Source organism: Pleurodeles waltl, chromosome 4_2 (genome assembly GCF_031143425.1).
Source record: "Pleurodeles waltl isolate 20211129_DDA chromosome 4_2, aPleWal1.hap1.20221129, whole genome shotgun sequence".
NCBI classification, from domain to species: Eukaryota; Metazoa; Chordata; class Amphibia; order Caudata; family Salamandridae; genus Pleurodeles; species Pleurodeles waltl.
This window is the reverse complement of record NC_090443.1, coordinates 767,666,833-767,685,938: the sequence shown is the minus strand read 5'-3', so window position 1 is coordinate 767,685,938 and position 19,106 is coordinate 767,666,833. Positions and strand designations below refer to the sequence as shown.

The 19,106-nt window shown below is 41.9% G+C and overlaps 1 protein-coding gene across 1 annotated transcript in view; it reads left to right on the top strand.

Moving 5' to 3' along the window:
• Positions 1-19,106, top strand: part of MSH4 (mutS homolog 4) — a 2,042,424-nt gene that overhangs the window by 1,567,795 nt on the left and 455,523 nt on the right. Inside the window, exon 15 of the mRNA XM_069233217.1 lies at positions 3,797-3,997. Coding sequence (XP_069089318.1) covers positions 3,797-3,997 — 201 coding nt within the window. The remainder of the gene's footprint in view (positions 1-3,796; positions 3,998-19,106) is intronic.

Genomic DNA, 19,106 nt, shown 5'->3' with positions numbered 1-19,106 from the left:
CTGTACCTAGGTGGAGGTTAGTGGCTTGTTGCTAGGTGTAGGTACCTACCTGCCCTTACCAATAACCCATTTTCCAACAGTTTTCATGAATGAAAGTCAGTGGAAGTTCTGCAGATTGGGCATGCAGCTGTCAAGCGCTTGTCCCATGAATTCATGTATAAACTTTTGCCGATGAAACTTCAGAGCTGTCTATGTTTCTTTTATTGAGGTTCTACAGACCAATGACCAGAGTCTGTGGTGAGCATTAAATGGGAAGTTAAACTCCACTGACATAGCTTAATATGAAAGCTTTTGTATCTTTTCATTTTGTTAATATCACAATTCATCTTACATTGCATGAATTGTATGTATTGCACTTTTCACATTAGTGGGGAATTTTGTGCCATTGGTCTTTCGAGCAGACCATCATCAAGCAGAAAGGTGCTCCCACTCACGTATTTTTTTTTGTTGCTATTGTTAACTGTGACACACACTGACTAGTTGCAGTGAGGTAGAGGGTCTGGGGCACGACAGGCACCACTATTGTCAGATGCCACTTTCCCTTTTCTACAAGCACGAGGTTGCACTTCTACTCCTTACTCGTAGTGCAAGCACCGCAAAAGCAGCTGATGCTTGAAACACATTCCAATTATTCTTTTATGGATGTTTTAATATGAAAGCAAATGCATTATGCCCACCTTAAATGTCCTAAGGACTTTGGAATGGAGAATATTGCTCTTTCTCCATTAAGAACTAAGGCAAGGAGAACACTTCAGGTTTGTTATTTCACTCCCTAGTTCTTTCTATACCAAGGTACCAGAAGGAATTAATTTCTTGTATTTGTAAAATAAATTTGGCCATTAAGGTAATGAATACATTTTCTAAATATTTTTATTTGGTCTACAGCCTGTTGAAGGTGAGACAATATTTTTGTGCATTAAACCAAAACACATTAGAAGGCGCTTTATACTTATCAGGCATGTTCTGGTTTCTAATGCTACCTTCTAACAACATATCCGACACGCTAATGTAGTGGTCTTAGAGACCCCAGAAAAGAGAGGCAAAATTTCAAATTGTAAATTAGTTAATTTATCTAGCAGTTCTGCACATCAGTTTGTGGCTTTACTAGGAAGACTTTGTAAGGGAAGGAGTTTTGAAATCTCATTCAGGTCCCTTTTGTTATGGCAAGCCTCTTTCAGCTCCTGGAATAAATTATACTGATGCATATGCTACTCTCACATTTTAAAGGCCATTTCCAAAATGAGACAGTTAAGTGCAGAGGCTGTCATTGGGGATATGAATTAAGGATCACTGTATTTCTGAGGCCACACGAGACAATGTGCCAGACAGGAGGGAACTCCTACAACCTCTTTGGAACACTGGTAACTTGTAGTATCTTGTTTAATCTCATGAAGGATGAATTTAACCAGGAACACAAAATTACATTGATTATGTGCAAATGATCAAGTGTCATCCAGGGTGTACTGGAGAAACCTCCTCCGACTCCATCCTAGCCAGAAAAGTCCTTTGAGTCTTTCACAGTTAAAGTGCCCTCTTGCCTGTAGACCACCCATCCTCTCAGTAGTGACGGAGGGCTATGCTCTAAAGTTGCATGGCCTCCACCTTTGAGCCTACTGGTGTTGTTGTTGATAGTAGTGGCAATAATGGTGACCTTGCCAATGGAGAACTGTTGTCAAAGGCAAAGGAAGAGCAGCAGATGTTTGCAAAGGAGGAGGTGACTGGGTTTTGCAAGGAGGCTTTGTGACAGCATCTGTTGTCAGGGAAAAATGTGTAGTAAAAGATGGCAAAGAAAGTGCTTCCGCATGTGCCTTAGAAGGCCTGTCCAGCTTCTTGTACAATTTCTTAGAGGCTTTACTCAGCGGTTCTATCTAGGTGAATAGTGTCTTTTCGGCTGATGCCCCTTGGCCCTAGCCATTTTCTGCAGACACCTCAGAAGTCGTCTGATCTTACTGTACTCTGGCTTATGTCTTGGTAAAGGCAATATATACAGTCCCTGTGGGAGTCATGCATGATTAGACTCTTTCTCTCTTAAGAGTTACAGGCACTGAAGATTGCTTTCATAGGAAAATCTTACATTGCAATGAAAAAAAGACACTTTCCTCAGGACCAAAGTCTAAAACAGCAAAACGCAACGAGAAGATGCCACTAGAGATGGATACGTTTCCAGGGAAATAGAACAATCTGTTTGTGAAGCAGAAGACAGAACATAAAATGCTCTTCGTCTTCCTGTGCAGTCGAAATCTGAGGTATGGGGGTGGAATGGCATGCAGCCTTAGTCTTATTGGCTGAGATTTGGGTCTTTTTTCTGACGTTTTTGGTTTACTAAAGTGGCAGCGTATCTGACACTTTCAGGCCTTTCTTAGAGAATACTGGTGTTTGAAGATTGATGTGGCTCTCCCATCATGAGAACAGGGAATTATTTAAGCTTGTAAATCTATGAAATATCAAAGCTAGAGAACTGCAGTTACAGGTAAGTGATCTTATTTATGCCCAATATATTTTGTATTCGACAGTGATATGTCTGTTCAGAAATGTCGACCTGATGTTATGGACGCAAAGAGCTTGATTCACAAAGGTAAACTTGCACATTTGGAAAAGTTTAAACTTTTCAAGTATTCACAAAACTGCATTTTAATAGTACGTTTACGAGTGCAGAGACACTGCAGTCGGTGTGGGGAACGCTGCACATAAAAAGATAGAACTTACCTATCTTTTTATGTGTGGAGATCTCTGCCCCGACTACAGAGTCTCCACACTCGTAAACTTACTATTGAAATGTTTTTTTGTAAATACTGAAAAAGCATAAACTTACATAAAGGTGTAAGTTTAACCTTCCAAATCAGGGCCAATGTTTTAATTTGTAAAATATACTTAAAAATTTTAGGGAAAATTAATAATAGCATGGGAGAATTATTTATGGTCATGTTTGCTTGGAATTAGGGGACATATTGATATGGTTGTTACTTTAGTACTTACATCAAAGCACGCCATTATCTACATTGATGAAGTTTTGTATGATGTCACCATATCACTACTGTTGTTTAAGACCTGAGCATGTACAATTGGTGCAACCTGTCTCTTATTGTAAGCTTTATGTAATTGAGCAGTAATAAGATTGCTACATGACTCAGTACCTGATTTCGATCTTGGCGGAAGGGAATACTCTGTCACAAACGTGAGGGCAATCCCGTTCGCCTTATTACGAGCCCTTGATATCCAATGAAGATCATAATAAGGCGTGCGGGACATCCGTCACGTTTGTGATGGAGTACGGAGTATTCCCTCCGCCAAGATCTAATTAAGATCCTAAGTCAGATGTGTTTAGCTCTGTCGTCTTTGGCCTGTGAATATCTTTGACTCAGTTTATTATACTGCTGTCCACTTATTAGCAGTATTAGCACACAATGCAAATGTCTGTTTTGAGTCATTAGAATGTAATGGTAGTTGAATTCCACTACCTTTTATTTGAATCCAAATGTTACAGTCCCACAGCACACATGTATGCGTTCATAGGTTTAAACAAACTACTAACACTACTTTAAATGCATGCTAGATTTCCTGGCAGTTTACAAGGTATTTTAACCACAGTATGCAAATTAAATCTAAGAAGGATTGTTACATAATTCAGTACTTGCGTTCTTGGTCAATGTAAATTCTTGAATAGGGTTTGTGGTATACCAGAGGTTGCTTATAATTTTTTTTTAAAAACGACCTTTATGTTATTTTGAGTTTCTTTTCTCTATCTTCATTGCCTATCTCCAAATTACAATACTTGTGATTTATCTTTGCTTTCTAGTGCGTCCAGAATTTACTGATACTTTAGCGATAAAGAAGGGATGGCATCCAATTCTGGAAAAGATATCAGTGGAAAAACCTGTTTCCAACAACACATATATTACCGAAGGCAGTAATTTTGTCATTGTCACTGGACCAAATATGAGTGGCAAATCAACCTACCTTAAACAAATTGCACTTTCTCAGATAATGGCTCAGATTGGTAGGTATCAAATATGGCTTTATATGCCTTCAGAATACTGGTAGTGATATTCGAAATACGTGCGATTTTTCTACTGATACAAAATACACGGTTTTTATAAATCAAGCATGTAATATTTTATATGAAAAACACACGTGTAATCCCATTACTCTTAAATCAGTCTCTTTCAAATTAACATTTTTTAACAACCCCGAGTGTGGGTGAGAGGATTGAAAACTGAGTTTAAATGGATTACATTTTAAACTGAAGGGCCTTTGTACGCAAGCCTTTGACGTTCAACTCTGGCTGTTCTTCCCATATTTTACATGCATGTATTTTTCAAATCAACCAGGGAGAGCTGAATTAATGTAAGCCAGAGATTGTTTCTTCAGGTATTTTCTGCTAATGTGATGGGGTTTTAATGACTATCTCTCGTTTTAGGTCTGGCCTAGAGATAGCTTAAGCTGCTTTGTCAGCCTCATGTTTAAAACATATCACAGAAATACATTCATAGATGGAGAGGCTTTCGGTTCGCTTTCTTCATCCATTGGTCTGGTCAGGTGTCATTCACATTTTGATTCTGCTCACCACTGTGTACAGCAACTGGTAGTGAGTCTGCTCACTTCAGCACCTGGCTGTCTTTCATTGTGAATGTCTGCATTTTTCCTAATCACGCTTGCACATCACCTTGAAAAGGAGTTAAATTTAATGCCGTAACTGGAGAGCTGGCACCCTTTTTGAAAGGTTAGAAAAGAACTGGAATCACTACTTCCTCTATATAACTGCCTGTCTCTTCCATGTTTGCTTTACAATGTGTCATCTTTGAAATATATATGTGCAGAAATTTGTACATGTTCTAGTGCTTCTCTTCGTGAAAATGTGGAGCACATAAAGCGATAGGTGATGAATCGGAATCCACAATTGAGGTTAGTCATCAAATCGATACATTAAAACAATGTGAAGCACATTAGGGTTAACAAGGAAGGCAGAGTGGTTTTCAAACCAAGAAGGTTTCTTAAAGCTTAAAGGGTTTACAAATTCACATTCATCAAGTTAGTATCAATCAGTAATCAATAAATACATGCATTTAGTAATTATTAAGTTCAGATCCATCAAAGTCATATAAATGAGAGGACAAACTGATATAAAGTTGTCTCCATAAAAGGTCAAGTAAATCAATTCTCTCAGTAAGAAAGCTCTCTGTTCTAAGCTGTCTTAAATTGGACAAAAGCATGCCTGCAATATGTCTGAGCAGTATTTTACTCTGCAATAGTACAGATGGTCCCCATACAACTCCCCAATCAGGGTAAAGTAAAAAGATTCAGTAGTTGGTCAATTTGTTTCTTAAAATCCTACACAACTAAGCTTCTCTAAGGGACCTTCCAAATTACAGTTATCTGCAGCATAACAAGAAGTTACATTGAACCAGCCAGTACTCTGCAGATGCACTATTTCAACTAATAGACAGCTAATACATTTGTGTGTACATACATTAATGTCAGTACAATCCAAAATATTTAATAGGAGAAATAACCTCATCATACACATAATCCAATGCTAATATGTAACCTGCCATTAAATTGGCATTAAAAGGCAGTCTCTCCCTGTTCACAGGAGCAAGCTACCACCCCCTCCTCTGGCGTGAACCTTGAGCTGTGAATCAGTCTGTCTCTCAGTGCCTTTTGTTAGTATGTGTATAGACTCATCACAGTGGTTTGCAAAATCGACATTACATCAAAGGGAAAGGTAAAATATAGCTGCGCGAGGCAGATACTTTGCACCGAGCCATATTAGGTTGTATTCTTTTAATTTAGGGTGATATTAGAAACAGACAGAATTAATGAAGTAATTCCAGCAGCGCACCAACTCCGAAGGAATTATTTAAGTGCTAAATACGGTATAATTTGGAAAGTTTAACCTCACTTTGAATTTCTTTCCAAAAATTGAAAACACGCAGGATTATTGCTCTAATCAAAGAATAATAATGGTGCACCCATTGCGATTGTGTGTTTTTAGATGTGTATAAGCAGTGTTTTTTGGAGCGGATAGCTTGTTTATACATGTAAATAAACTAATAAAGTGTGTAAATGTCTTTGTAAATCGGGTTCGTAATGCTTATAATTTCAGTGTGAAGCTTTTTGCCCGCTGTCGTTTGATTCACCACAATCTGTCACTATAAAACCCACAGGTATGTGGCCAGATTAGTTTTAGGCCAAAAGAAAAAGAAAAAAGAACCGAAAAATGAAAGACTGCGTCAGTGACTTGACCTAGCTATGATATAGGCATCCTCTTTAAAGGGCGAATTCCCTCACCCACCTAGAGATTCCATGCTTCATCATAGGGAACCTGCTCGCCCCTAATAGCTAATCACTGTGCAGGCTACAACCCCTTCCACTTGGGGGGGGGAGGGGAGGTGGAGCTCTTACGAATATTTTAAGAGGTACAACCAACCTATACTGATGATCGAGGTGTGGTGAGAGGGCAGAGTGTAAACCAATGTAAAAAAAAGAAAAAGTGATGTGCATTAAAACTGACTATAAAGTATGTAAGAGATTTATTTGTGCATCTCTTGGCGAGGATTAAAACCATGACATAACAGGTTGAATCTAGGCCTGCCTGTTCACACTTCAAAAAATGGTCGACATGTTTCTGCCTCTTACTCTCAACAGAGGTATTGCAGCTTTCTTCAGGACCTAATGTGAACTTCTGTCTTACTTTGTGCTTTAAACCTAGAGAAAAACAGAATGCAAGATGTATACAACACCATCCAGTGGTTCCTAGCAGTCACCAAATGAGTTGTCACAGTTTATGCAGTCCACTGGTGGCACCTGTGAAGGATAGTGCAGGAGGATTTTAGTATCACAGCTATGTTGAAGTAAGCCTCAGCAAGGCCTACTAGTTCAAGGGGTTCACCCGTCCCTGCACAAAGTCCTCAGACCATATAGGAAGAAGTTGGCACAGAAACTGAAATAAAAGACAAAGTTTATTAAACCTCATGAGGTGGTACTACAGTTCAAACAGCACCCTTCGGTAATGTTTGAAGTAGCACACTGAACTGAGAGAGCATGGTCCTTTTATACCCACGCAGGGGCTAAAAGGAGGTGGAACAATTATAGAAGCAAGACTTCTATACATATAAGGTCATGTGGAAATGCACAGTCGACAGGTAGGAGGGGCTAACAGTTTTCAAGGACTAACAGCTGCAGACCTTACTGGGCATGTGCGAAAGTGGGACATGCTAAATATAACTTGTCACTAGGCAGATTTTCAAGAGTAGTTAACAGAAAGGTAGGACAGAGCACATGGTGAGCACATGGCAGCATGTGGCAGAGAAAATGGCTGCCATGAATACAAAATGGATTCCGCGAAATGTTCACAATAGTTGCTAAATACAAGATGTCTTCTGCTAATGCCTCATCTAATCGCTGCTAAACTACAACGGACGACCCTTTCAGCATTAGCTGAAGACATTTGTATTTCTGGGATAATCTAAATATTCATCTTGTATATTTTGCTCATCATTTCAGCTATTTCCTTATCTAACATGATTTGTGCTTTCATTTCTGTAATATTTCTTTTAGTAGGCATACAAGCAGTAATACACATGGAGCAGAACATTGGACCAGACTGAATACAGATACAGCATGTGAAAAATATTGCAATCATTACACAAACCTGACCACCCAACAGGTAGTTGGTAATATCCATAGTTACCACAAACAAAATATGTATTATGTGAAGCTGTAAAACTACTATTATTCACACCCTCAATAGTTCAAATCAAGGTACAATCGCTTATCCCACTGTAATTCGCCCAATGCTACGTATATATAAATCTGCTTTAGTTTTTGTAACAGAAATCACAAATTGTTCTTTCTTGTCAGAGTCTCTTATATTTGTGAAGACATATGGTATTGAAACATTGTCCGGTTGATACTCTTCCCATTCCCATTTAGTTCCTTTGGCTTGGGGAAACCCATCTGTGTCTTGGTAGCATACTTTATTAAGGCGAAAAAAAAAGTCCGCCCTCTGTACGTTTTCCAGATGCAAACAAAAGTGTGTACCAAGCTTGACAAGGACCATTGTGTGAAAAAGGAAGAGGAATGAAAGGTGTTCCTCCTTTCTTTTTATGCGCAGGTATCATTCCACATACCCAACAGTTAGTAGTATTTGTAGCATTTTGAGTATGATGCAACATCTGAATGAAGTATTATTGAAGTACGATTGACGGTGCTTTTGCTCATGATAGGGAGGCATAAAGTAATAGTGATCCTCTGGTACTGGAGTAGTGGCAACAAAAAACTCATGAGCAGGAGCCTTCTTTTCAACAAACCAGGTGATTATTGCTATAACCGCCAAAACAACAACAAACCCCATAGTACTAATGACCAGTTTGTTATTAATTTTAGCAACAGTGATAATCGACCCTTCCAGAAATTAATTAAAAACAATCGTTGGAGCTCTTATCCCTGGGCAGCCGCTGATTTCTTCACCACGGGCCAAGACGGGTGTCACTACTCTAATGCATGGCTGATCCACCCCCTTGCCACATTGGCTCACTGTTTCACTAACCCAGGGCGGTAGCTCAACCAGTTTTTTTCAAAACATTTTCAGATTCTTTCCTCGGTCTCAAATTATATCGCGACACTCCAGAAGTCGTATGGTCCGGGAAGAACGTCAGGTGATATGGCACGGCCTTTCTCCGTAGTCAAAATCTCTCGATGATCGGTCAGCACAGCAGGTTCCACCAAGGTAGGTAGCACTCTCTTGCAGTGAGTACTATGGACACAATTCTTTCTGTTCGTCACTCAAACTGCTGTCCTTGTCGCAAGGAGCACGTGTTCTGGGCCTCGCCACCTTGGTTCCAAGCTGCTTGATCTTTCAAAGGACTTAATCATCACCTGGTCACCAGGTCGGAGTTCATGGCCTTCACCTGTAGATCTGTCAGGAAGTGCTTCTCGAACCTGTTGATGAATAGAAACCACATTGTCGGTTAACTGTGCCAAATAATCATTCATCAGGACATAAGGTACATCATATACAGAATTTGGCTTAGGAACTCCCCAAATGTTCATTGGCCTTCCAAACACCACTTCTTAGGGAGTAAGGCCAATTCAAGAGTGTGGCACTGACCTAATAGACAATAATGCCAATGGTAATGCATCCGGCCAAGTTAAGGATGTGGAAGCCTGTATCCTCGCTAACTTCAGCTTCAAAGTAGCATTATACCTTTCCACCAACCCTGCTGATTGTGGGTGGAAAACCGCATGGAACTTCTGTTTGATCCCTAATCTTTTCAGGACATACTTAATAACTTCCCCAACAAAATGGGGTCCGTTATCATTCCATAAAAGTCTGCAAACACCAAACCTAGGGAAAAATTATTTCAAAAGCACCTTCGCTGTGGTAATGCCAGTATTATCCTTTGTGGGGTACGTCTCTATCTATTTACTGAAGGCACATACCACCACCAAGACATACTTTAAATTGTTGCAGCGTTCAAGCTGAATATAATCCATTTGTAGAACTTCAAAAGGTGCAGTTGGTGTAGCAAACCCTCCCGCAGGAGTACGTGTCCCTTTTCCAGGATTGTATTGTAAACAGATCAAACAAGACTGTACTACTCTCTTAGCTGTACTGTAAATTTCTGGATGCTTCCAAACTTGCGTAAGCAACTTCGTTATTGTTGAAGCTCCAACATGTGCCAACCCATGTGCCATCTGAACCATAGGTTGTACAAAAGCTATGGGCAATTTCCATTTATCCATCTGCTTATTCCGCCAACAGCCCTCATCATTCAATTCTCCTTCTTCAGACCATTGCTCACGTTCTTTCACAGAACAGATTTCTATATATCTAATACGTCTTGTCTAGCATTATGCCAACGTTCAGCTTGTGACTTCACTATATACATAGAAGTAGTACTTCGCTACATCGCACTCTCACGTGCTACGCGGTCCGCAAGAGCATTACCTTGCCCTATCTTATCGGTCACTTTCTTCTGTGCACTACATTTCACAATAGCTAGTTTCTTTGGATATGCCAATGCAGTCAAGAGGTTATGCACTAATTCTCTGTGCATTATCTGCATCCCGTGGGATGTGAGAAAGCCTCTCTCCTTCCAAAGCAAACCAAAATCATGAGCCACTCCAAAAGCATAGCGGCTGTCTGTATAAATGTTCACACATAAGTCAGTACTAAGCTGACATGCTCGTGTCAAAGCTATTAATTCAGCTGCTTGAACTGACTTCTGTGGTATACGAGCTGTCTCCACTACCGTGTGTGTTGTGGTCATTGCATATGCAGCTGAGGTCGTACCGTCTGGCAACTTCAAACAAGACCCATCAACCCACAATTCCCTGTTTACATCTTGAAGGGGCGTATCTTGCAAATCAATACGACCCTTTGTCTGTTCTTCGGTAAGGAATATACAATCATGTGTTTCTTGTGACTGAGGCTGAGTCACCGGATATGACAACAAAGTGGCCTGATTTAGTGTTGCACATCTCTTCAGAGTAATGTGAGGAGCCAGCAATGTCAATTCATATCCTGTCATGCGAGCGCTAGTTAAATGTTGTGTCTTTGTTTGATTTAAAAGAGCATCAACCGCATGGGGTACTAACACCAACAGCTTATGTGACAAAACTATCCCTTCACTCTGACGTATTGACACAGCTGTTGCGGCAACTGAACGAAAACACCCAGGCAACGCTCGAGCGACAGGATCAAGTACTGCTGAAAAATATGCACAGGGACGCTGCTTATCGCCATGTGTCTGTACTAAAACTGACAATGCATATCCATCTTTCTCATGTACGTAAAGTGCAAAAGGCTTCATGTAATCTGGAGTACCTAACACTGGTGCTGAACAAAGGGCTTGTCGTAGCTTCCGGAAAGCAGTCTCACATTCATCTGTCCATGGGAGGGGCATTGGAGTATCTTTAGTCAAAAGTGCTAGCAAAGGTTTGACAATGTGTGAGAACCCTAATATCCATTGCCTACAAAAAGAAGTAAGACCAAGGAATGCACGAACATCTTTCTGAGTAGAGGGTACTGGTGTGTCTAAAATTGCTTGAATATGATCTGATGTAAGTGCACGGCCCTCCTTAGACAAAAGGTGACCTAAATAGGTTACCTTTGGTCTACAATATTGCAATTTCTTTCGTGACACTTTATGATGGTGTGAAGCAAGAAAAGAAAGTAAGGACAATGTGCACTTTTCACATTGCTCAGGGGTATCAGCTGCCAACAAAATATCATCAACATATTGTATGAGAGCCACACCTTCAGGCAAAACAAAAGAATCAAGTTGTCCAAAGTCATAGTACAAGAACTAATTGCTCCCTCAACTTTCTCATAAAAGGCGGCTGGATTTTTCCCCAGGTCAGGTAATGCTATTTTAAGTGCCATTACATCTGCCCTATTCCAAGGAGTATACACCCAAGTATAAATAAAATAACCCTTAGCATCAACAGAAGTTTTATCATCACTTGTACCCAATCCTTTAGGAGGACCATACAAAGGCGATGCCTCCCGCATTGGTTTCGCGTGAACTATCATAGTCTTATCTGTTCCAAAGATGGAAGCTTGCACCCCGCCGGTCTGAGATGTCCGTGCAACTACGTCCACAGCCCTTTTCTCCTCTTGCAAATTGACTGCCACAACACATAATTTCACCAAATGCCTGATTGCATCAGCCACCTGGGAGAAAACAAAAAGACCATCACGCATTTGCTTATGAACAGCTGCTACATCATCGGGCTCTAACTCATCAGAATATTTCTGATATAGTTCAATAACTTCTGTGCCAAATGCCTCAGTAAAATATAGCTGCTCCTTTTCCGTCCACCCTTTCATGTTGTCTAAAAGTTCAGAAGCAGAGACAACGCTACAAATTGTTTTGCGAGCAATAGATCTAAGCTCAGACGCACGGTCAGCAGGCAACATAGAGCGACTGTCTCGCATCTTCTGTTGCTCCGAACCGGAGGCCGTAGCTAACTCATGAGAGGCAGAAGGAACGACATACGGAGGTGGAGGGCGATCTAGTAACAAAAAATCATTGTGTGGTTTATTAAGGATAGGATAGAGAGGTTGCCTAACGGTGTATTGGCCAGTTACCTGTAATTTACGTTCTTTCTCTTCTAGCTCCTTATTTCTTTCTTTCTCATTTCCAAAGCTTTCACATATACATTCTTCCGCTGCTCTTTCTCAAGCAAGGCTTGCTCACGCTTCACTCGTCCACGCACTTCTTTCTCCCACATTCGTACACAGTCAAACATATCTTGCCTAGACTTTCGCTTACACATACATTGTTCCACATACTCAATTTTTCGCAAATCAAATGACCCATGCATAGGCCAACGTAACTCAGGATCCGCACAAGTGTATTTATTCCATAATGTGCTGTACATTATAAAAGAAAGACCATATTTAACATACATATCTCTATTGGGCGTCCCCTCTGGGGGTGCCAGTTGCGATTCTTCCAGTCTCAAATTGGTACCATTACAAAAGCAACACATCCTACGAAGTGCGCTGAAAACAGGCATGCCAAAAATAGTGCAGAATATGCAGTATTATAATCAAAGTAGCACTTAAGGTGCCGTTCAAATCAAAATTAAATTGGAGAAAATTCTCCTCATTACCTGCCTATATAAATTGCAATTTCTATATCAATTCAAAGGACACAAATTGACTAGTCACCCAATACGAGAGCCACAGTAAGTAGTGCTAAACTTCATTACCAAACAAAGGTATCAAAACACACAGCAAGTGCCGTAAAACGGCTCTTACCAATCACAGGGTGTCCAGGTTCCAACTGCCAAGTTCTAAAATTGACCAAATGGTCACTGCATGACGAATGAACAAAAAGGATCTCAGTCGAGGACCGGCACCACCTGGATGGTCAAGTCAGAAGTAAGGGAAAAACGCTGTGGTTGCCAAGACTCGGGTCTCCTCAGGCATTGATCGCCCGCAGCGAGATCCCAATCCTTCGTAGCGACCAATCCGTTGGGTGTCTGAGTCACCGATGAGTCCCTGTTCAGGTGACAATTTGTTGAAGTAAGCCTCAGCAAGGCCTACTAGTGCAAGGGGTTCACCCTTCTCTGCACAAAGCCCTCAGACCATATAGGAAGAAGTTGGCACAGAAACTGAAATAAAAGACAAAGTTTATTAAACCTCATGAGGTGGTACCACAGTTCAAACAGCACCCTTTGGTAATGTTTGAAGTAGCACACTGAACTGAGAGAGCATGGTCCTTTTATACCCACACAGGGGCTAAAAGGAGGTGGTACAATTATAGAAGAAAGACTTCTATACATATAAGGTCATGTGGACATGCACAGTCGAAAGGTAGGAGGGGCTTACAGTTTTCAAGGACTAACAGCTGCAGACCTTACTGGGCATGTCAAAAAGTGGGAGATGCTAAATATAACTTGTCACTAGGCAGATTTTCAAGAGTAGTTAACAGAAAGGTAGGACAGAGCACATGGTGAGCACATGGCAGCATGTGGCAGAGAAAATGGCTCCCATGAATACAAAATGGATTCCGCGAAATGTTCACAATAGTTGCTAAATACAAGATGTCTTCTGCTAATGCTTAATCTAATCGCTGCTAAACTACAACAGCTATGCCACAACTTTACACCCAGATATCCACTTGGGGAGTCCCATAAGCCCCTCGCCCCCAGGTGCAGTGTAACTTTCATGAGTGCTCAATCTAACAATCTTGTGAGATAGTCACATTTCTGCAAAAATATAAATCAAAACAAACTCGAAGTCTCTTACCCACAGCAAGTTGGGTTAAACACCTCATCTCAGGCCCTGTATAGGAGCTCAGGGATACTGTTCAACTCTATAATCATAGGTCGAATTGTGAAACAAAACAATAAACAGAACCCGTAAAGAAATAGTAATGAAAAGGGCAAGACTCAAGACAATCATTAAAACATCACAGTTTCCATGTTCTAATGTGAGGAAAATTTCTGTATATGCTACTCATTTACATAAAGAAATATGGGGATGCCTTACCACAAAAGTCACAGCATCCTGTCTCATAATCTGTATCGTGGACTTAGTCACCCCCTGCCTGTTCCTAGTGAGTGACATTCACCATATGTCATCACCCCAGACTGATGTTAACATGCAGGCAAACTACTTAGATAAATGCCAGAAGGACACCCATGGTCAGTGTAACGCACTTTTACGTAACATTCTAGCTGTAAATATAACTGATGGGAAAGCATCTCTTGCAAGTCCCGCCAGTTTACGCATATCCCACTCTGACCTCCAATGATAGAACAGGAGTGCTGGGACCCATTGAACTATGGTGCTGACTATCTTAAGACTTCTGAGCCCTGATCAAACCATGCGCCTCAGTGAAAAACAGAGTGCCTACAATTTTCATCAGAACACCCTGAGAAAAGAGCCCTCATCTGTGCATGCTCCTCTGGACTACAGGGTGGGGGCATCTCTCTGGAGATCCATACATTTGCAAGTAAGTCCGCAGTTCGCTGTCTAATTGGGAGCGGCTGCACTCATTGGTGCATCATGTGACATACGTTATAAGGCCCGTGGGAAACGTATCCCCAAGCTTGCTACTACCACAACTAATGCATTAAGGTTATGAGCGCTTCCCGCCACGTTAACTGACCACTCTGGGAGTGGTAGTCTGCCCGCTCACGCAGACGGTAATCCAAATGGTTGAGAAAAGTTTGCCAACCATATTCAGAAAACCATATTCCAAAGCCTCAAAGAAATTAAATGAACATGTACTCTACCTGGAGCTGCATCGCATGACCCTATAGTTGAACGATGTGTCTACCAATTGTTGCAGAACCACCTCATTAGTGGAACCTGTCCTGAATCATAAATGTACCAGTCTGTTCGGTGGTCCTCGAGCAAAAATCTCAAAGTCACATACATGTGTATAAATAGGTGACCTCTTGGGAGCATCTAAGGCCTGAAGTTGTAAAGTTACACTCAGGTGTCTATCAAACAATATTGATATCCAAAGACTCAGTGAGCATGTATGTCTGTCTAGTGCCTACAGCTTGGTTGTCTCCAAAGATGGAGGGAGGAGAGAGACCGCTGCTAGTGTTCTAGTTCTGACACTGCTTGCAGGAAAGTCAGGGAATGAAAAGCCAAGGAATGCCATAGATTAAGTGAATTATATTGCTATGTAATAGGATCACCCATCATTGTTCTTTAATAAAGAGAAATTATGTGATGATAGTAACTGATGAAGGGACATCTCATTTGTCCAGAACTGTCCAACATAGGTCCTCTGCTGAATGGCCCTTCTCTAAGAAGTGGTTGGTTAATTTGTTCTCTTGCCTTCTGCAGCTTATTGTGCTGTGTGCTCGTTGATACAGGTCTTCACCTTGCGTGTTGTTATGCTGACATCATAAATCACATGGGCAGGAGCTTAGATATGTCACTTTGTCACTATTGCAATTAGTGAGTTGTCTTTGTGCCCATTGTTTTGTTGTGCCGATGTCTACCTGGGTCAAATGTGTCATCTGCGCACTGACCCCACATGTGCCACAGGGAAAGTGCCCCGATACTGGCAGAAGACCCCAACGGCTCTTTTTGAATGAATTGGTGCTGGTATGGTGTGCACAAGTGCATCTTTCAAGTTAGTGCTGCGCTTGAAGGCAAACAGCGGGCGACAGATCTTTCTGTCACCATTATTCACAATATGCCAGTTCTTACGGATCAATTTTTTCACCAGTCCTGAGAGACTACTAAAAGTGTTGATAGACACCAGCCTCTCCATAGGTGGCTTTGGTGGTCTAATTTCCAAGAGGGCTTCTCTATTGTTATTGAGTGCTCTTTTGGCTGATTTCCATATGATTGAAACTGGGAAGTGTCTTTCTTGTAGTTGGAAAGGCAAGGCGTCTCTATGTGTTTTATACTGTATGCAGAAGGCACACAAACTGGCTAAATGGGAGACTGTCTTTAGAGACTTGGGGTGGTAACTACTGTACACTAGCAAGGCATTTTGTGCCATGGGTTTCCGGTATAGCCCTGTCTCAAGGGACCCTGTTGAGGGATAAATCCGTAGATCCAGAAATGGAAGTTGGTCCTTGCTGTTCTCACAAGTAAACTTGAGAAAGGGGTTATGTGTACAGCGCTAATGGTAGAGAACTTTAATGGAAGGCAAGTCACCAGTCCAGATAACCAAAATGTAATCTATATAGCACTTCCACATAATAATGGGGGAGCGGTATGGGTTGGTGGGCGCAGGTACACTGTCCATTTCAAAAGCATGCATGTAAAGATTTGCAAGGCTGGGAGCAAAGGTACTGCCCATCAATGTTCCAGACGTCTGAAAGTACAAGAGGCACCACAAACCATCAAGATAGATAACTATGTTTCATCAAACACTTACACATTGATTATGATTTACACTGTTCACCAAAAACTAAATACATAAATGGATACCTGAAACTGTTATTAAGCAACCATGACAGTCTAACAAGTCATGATGTTCTAATCTGTTATGAGGTAATTCTGATGGATAATACAAATTCCTCACCCGAGAATCCTCCCCATGCCCCAGACTGGACCCTGGAAATTTTTACCAGCCGTGCTCACACATGCTGCATTTTATCCTTGCCGCCCCGGAAATTTTAGAGCATAGACATACCAACCCTCCATGGTGAGGTCAATTTCTTTCTTTCTGTGCCTTCTAACGTGACTAGGAGCATGGCTTCCAATTTCCTTGGCATTCCAATGACTCATACAACAGAATAAAATCCAGTGTTCTAAGTAACGATGTTCCCATTCTGCTAATCTCTATCAAGCTCAATGGTACAAGGTCATTAGGATGTTAGCTGATTGTTAAGATTTCTGGCTTTGGAGCCAGTTTCACAGTTGTTTGCAGTGCACCCTGAGATCCCGTGGCCATCGGCGATGCTGCCGCAATTTGATGTCTTTTAGGTGGCAATGCAGCTGATATTTGGTATTTTTCCAGATCGCTCTGGTGTGCCATGGGACCCTAAAGACCTGCACTGATCGTGAGTTGGGTTACGATTGGTGAATCCATCCTCAGCTCTATCTGACCTCATTGGACACATAACAGGCTCCGTACTAACCCTGTAAGGACTTCAACCCAGCTCCATGGCCCATGCCAGTCCCTCCCTCATCGCCGTAGATACCAATGGCAATGGCATGCTGGTTCTGATCCCAACCTGACTTCAGCCTGATCTCAACTGATTTTGAGACACAAAATTACTGAAGAGCAACCAGTCACCATACAGCCTCTCTCTGGTCTTATGCCTCTACTACGGTGGTGCGCCCTCAGAAACTCCATTATCTTTTTGGGTCCTATTCTGGCCAAAGCTTACCAACACCGAGAGATGAAAGTTGGATTGAGAACGGGGGCGATCTACTCTCTCATGACCATGAGGACAATTTTTACATGGACATACAAGAGGCCAGTATGCTTGATACTTCTTCTGATACAGGGTTGAACTCGCATTTGGACCTTCAGTGAAAGAGAGCGCATCATTTACAGTGGTAATCTGATGAACAGCTGATGTCTTGAACCTACAACTGTCCTCTCTTGAGATTAAGGAAATCCTACAGCCTGCTCCATCCACATTTGAGCCCTTAATCGATGTCAGTGAGACCCTAATTGACGCGCTAATGTGCACCTGGTCAAAGCCCAGTTCCTGCCCTCTGGTGAATCAGCAGGTGGCCAGACATCACAGACTGGCACCTAGTGACCTTTATTTTAACACTAAACATCCTCATCCTTGTTGTTCAAGCGTCAAGTAGCAAGGTGAACAAACCCCAATTATGTGTCTAAGACTCTGCCCGATAGAGAGTCTAAGAGGATTGACACATTTGGAAAACAAATATTCTCTTCAGCAAGCTTAGCAGTGAGATCTGTCTATGAAGTCTGCTTATCAGACTGACATAGGCATTCCCTCTGGGACATGGGTAGTGCGATCTTTCTGGAAGTCCCAGAAGACCTTAGTGCTTCAGTGGCTCAAACTATTTAGGATGGCCAGGAAGCAGTGAAATAGGTGATTTGTTCTTGCTTTGATACTGATTATCTGGGAAGAACTGTTGGTACCTGTCTGGTGCTTTGCCACCTTGCGTGAATGTGCTCCACGGGATTTTCTGGAGACGTGCATGCCTTTCTCATGGATATATATTTTCATGGTTCACCCCGGGTAAATGAAAAAGCAGATTCTGCCTTGGAACATTTTAGAGAAAATAGAGCCATGGCATGCTGCCTCAATCAATCAATCAGTTTTTGTAAAGCGCAACTACTCACCCAAGAGGGTCCAAAGGCGCTGGTGATGGGCCTGGGCCTCATTCAAAGAGCCATGTTTTGAGGTTCTTCCTTAAGATGGTGAGAGATGGGCTTTTTCTGAGGTGCGTGGGCAAGTTATTCCATCTCTTTGCTGCGAGGTATGCAAAGGATCTTCGTCCGGTGGTTGGTTTCCAGATGCATGGGATGGTAGCTAGCCCCTGTTGGGCGGAGCGGAGGGGTCTGGCTATGGAAGGAGAAGCGATGGTTCAGGTAGGCCATGTTGTGCAGGGCCTTGTATGTGTGGGTGAGTAGTTTGATGTTGATTTGCTTCTCTGCTGGGAGCCAAAGGAGGTTCCTCAGGTTTTGGGAGATGTTTTCTTGGCTGGGCAGGTTCAGGACGAGTCTTGCGGTGGTGTTTTGGATGAGTTGTAGTCTCCTGATTTTCTTTGTTGTGGTGCCAGCATAGAATGAATTGCCATAATCGAGCTTGCTAGTAACTAGGGCATGGGTGATTATTTTGCAGCAGTTGACCAGGATCCATTTGAAGATTTTGCGGAGTTGGTACAGGGTGTGCCAGCAGGAAGAGGTTACTGCGTTTTCCTGTCAGGTCATAGATAGAGAGGAATCGAGGATGATTCCTAGGTTGCAGGCGTGGCCAGTTGGAGTAGATGTTGCGTTGAGCGATGTGGGCCACGAGGTGTCACCCCAGGCTGAGGTGGAGTTTCTAAAGAAAGAAATTAAACCTTGCTAAAATAATAAAAGGAATAAAATGTCAAGTGACTAGGTGAGAGGGCACATGCCTCAGACCCAAGCTAAAATCATTGTGCCTACTTAAACATAACCTCACAATAATGCTATAAGTGC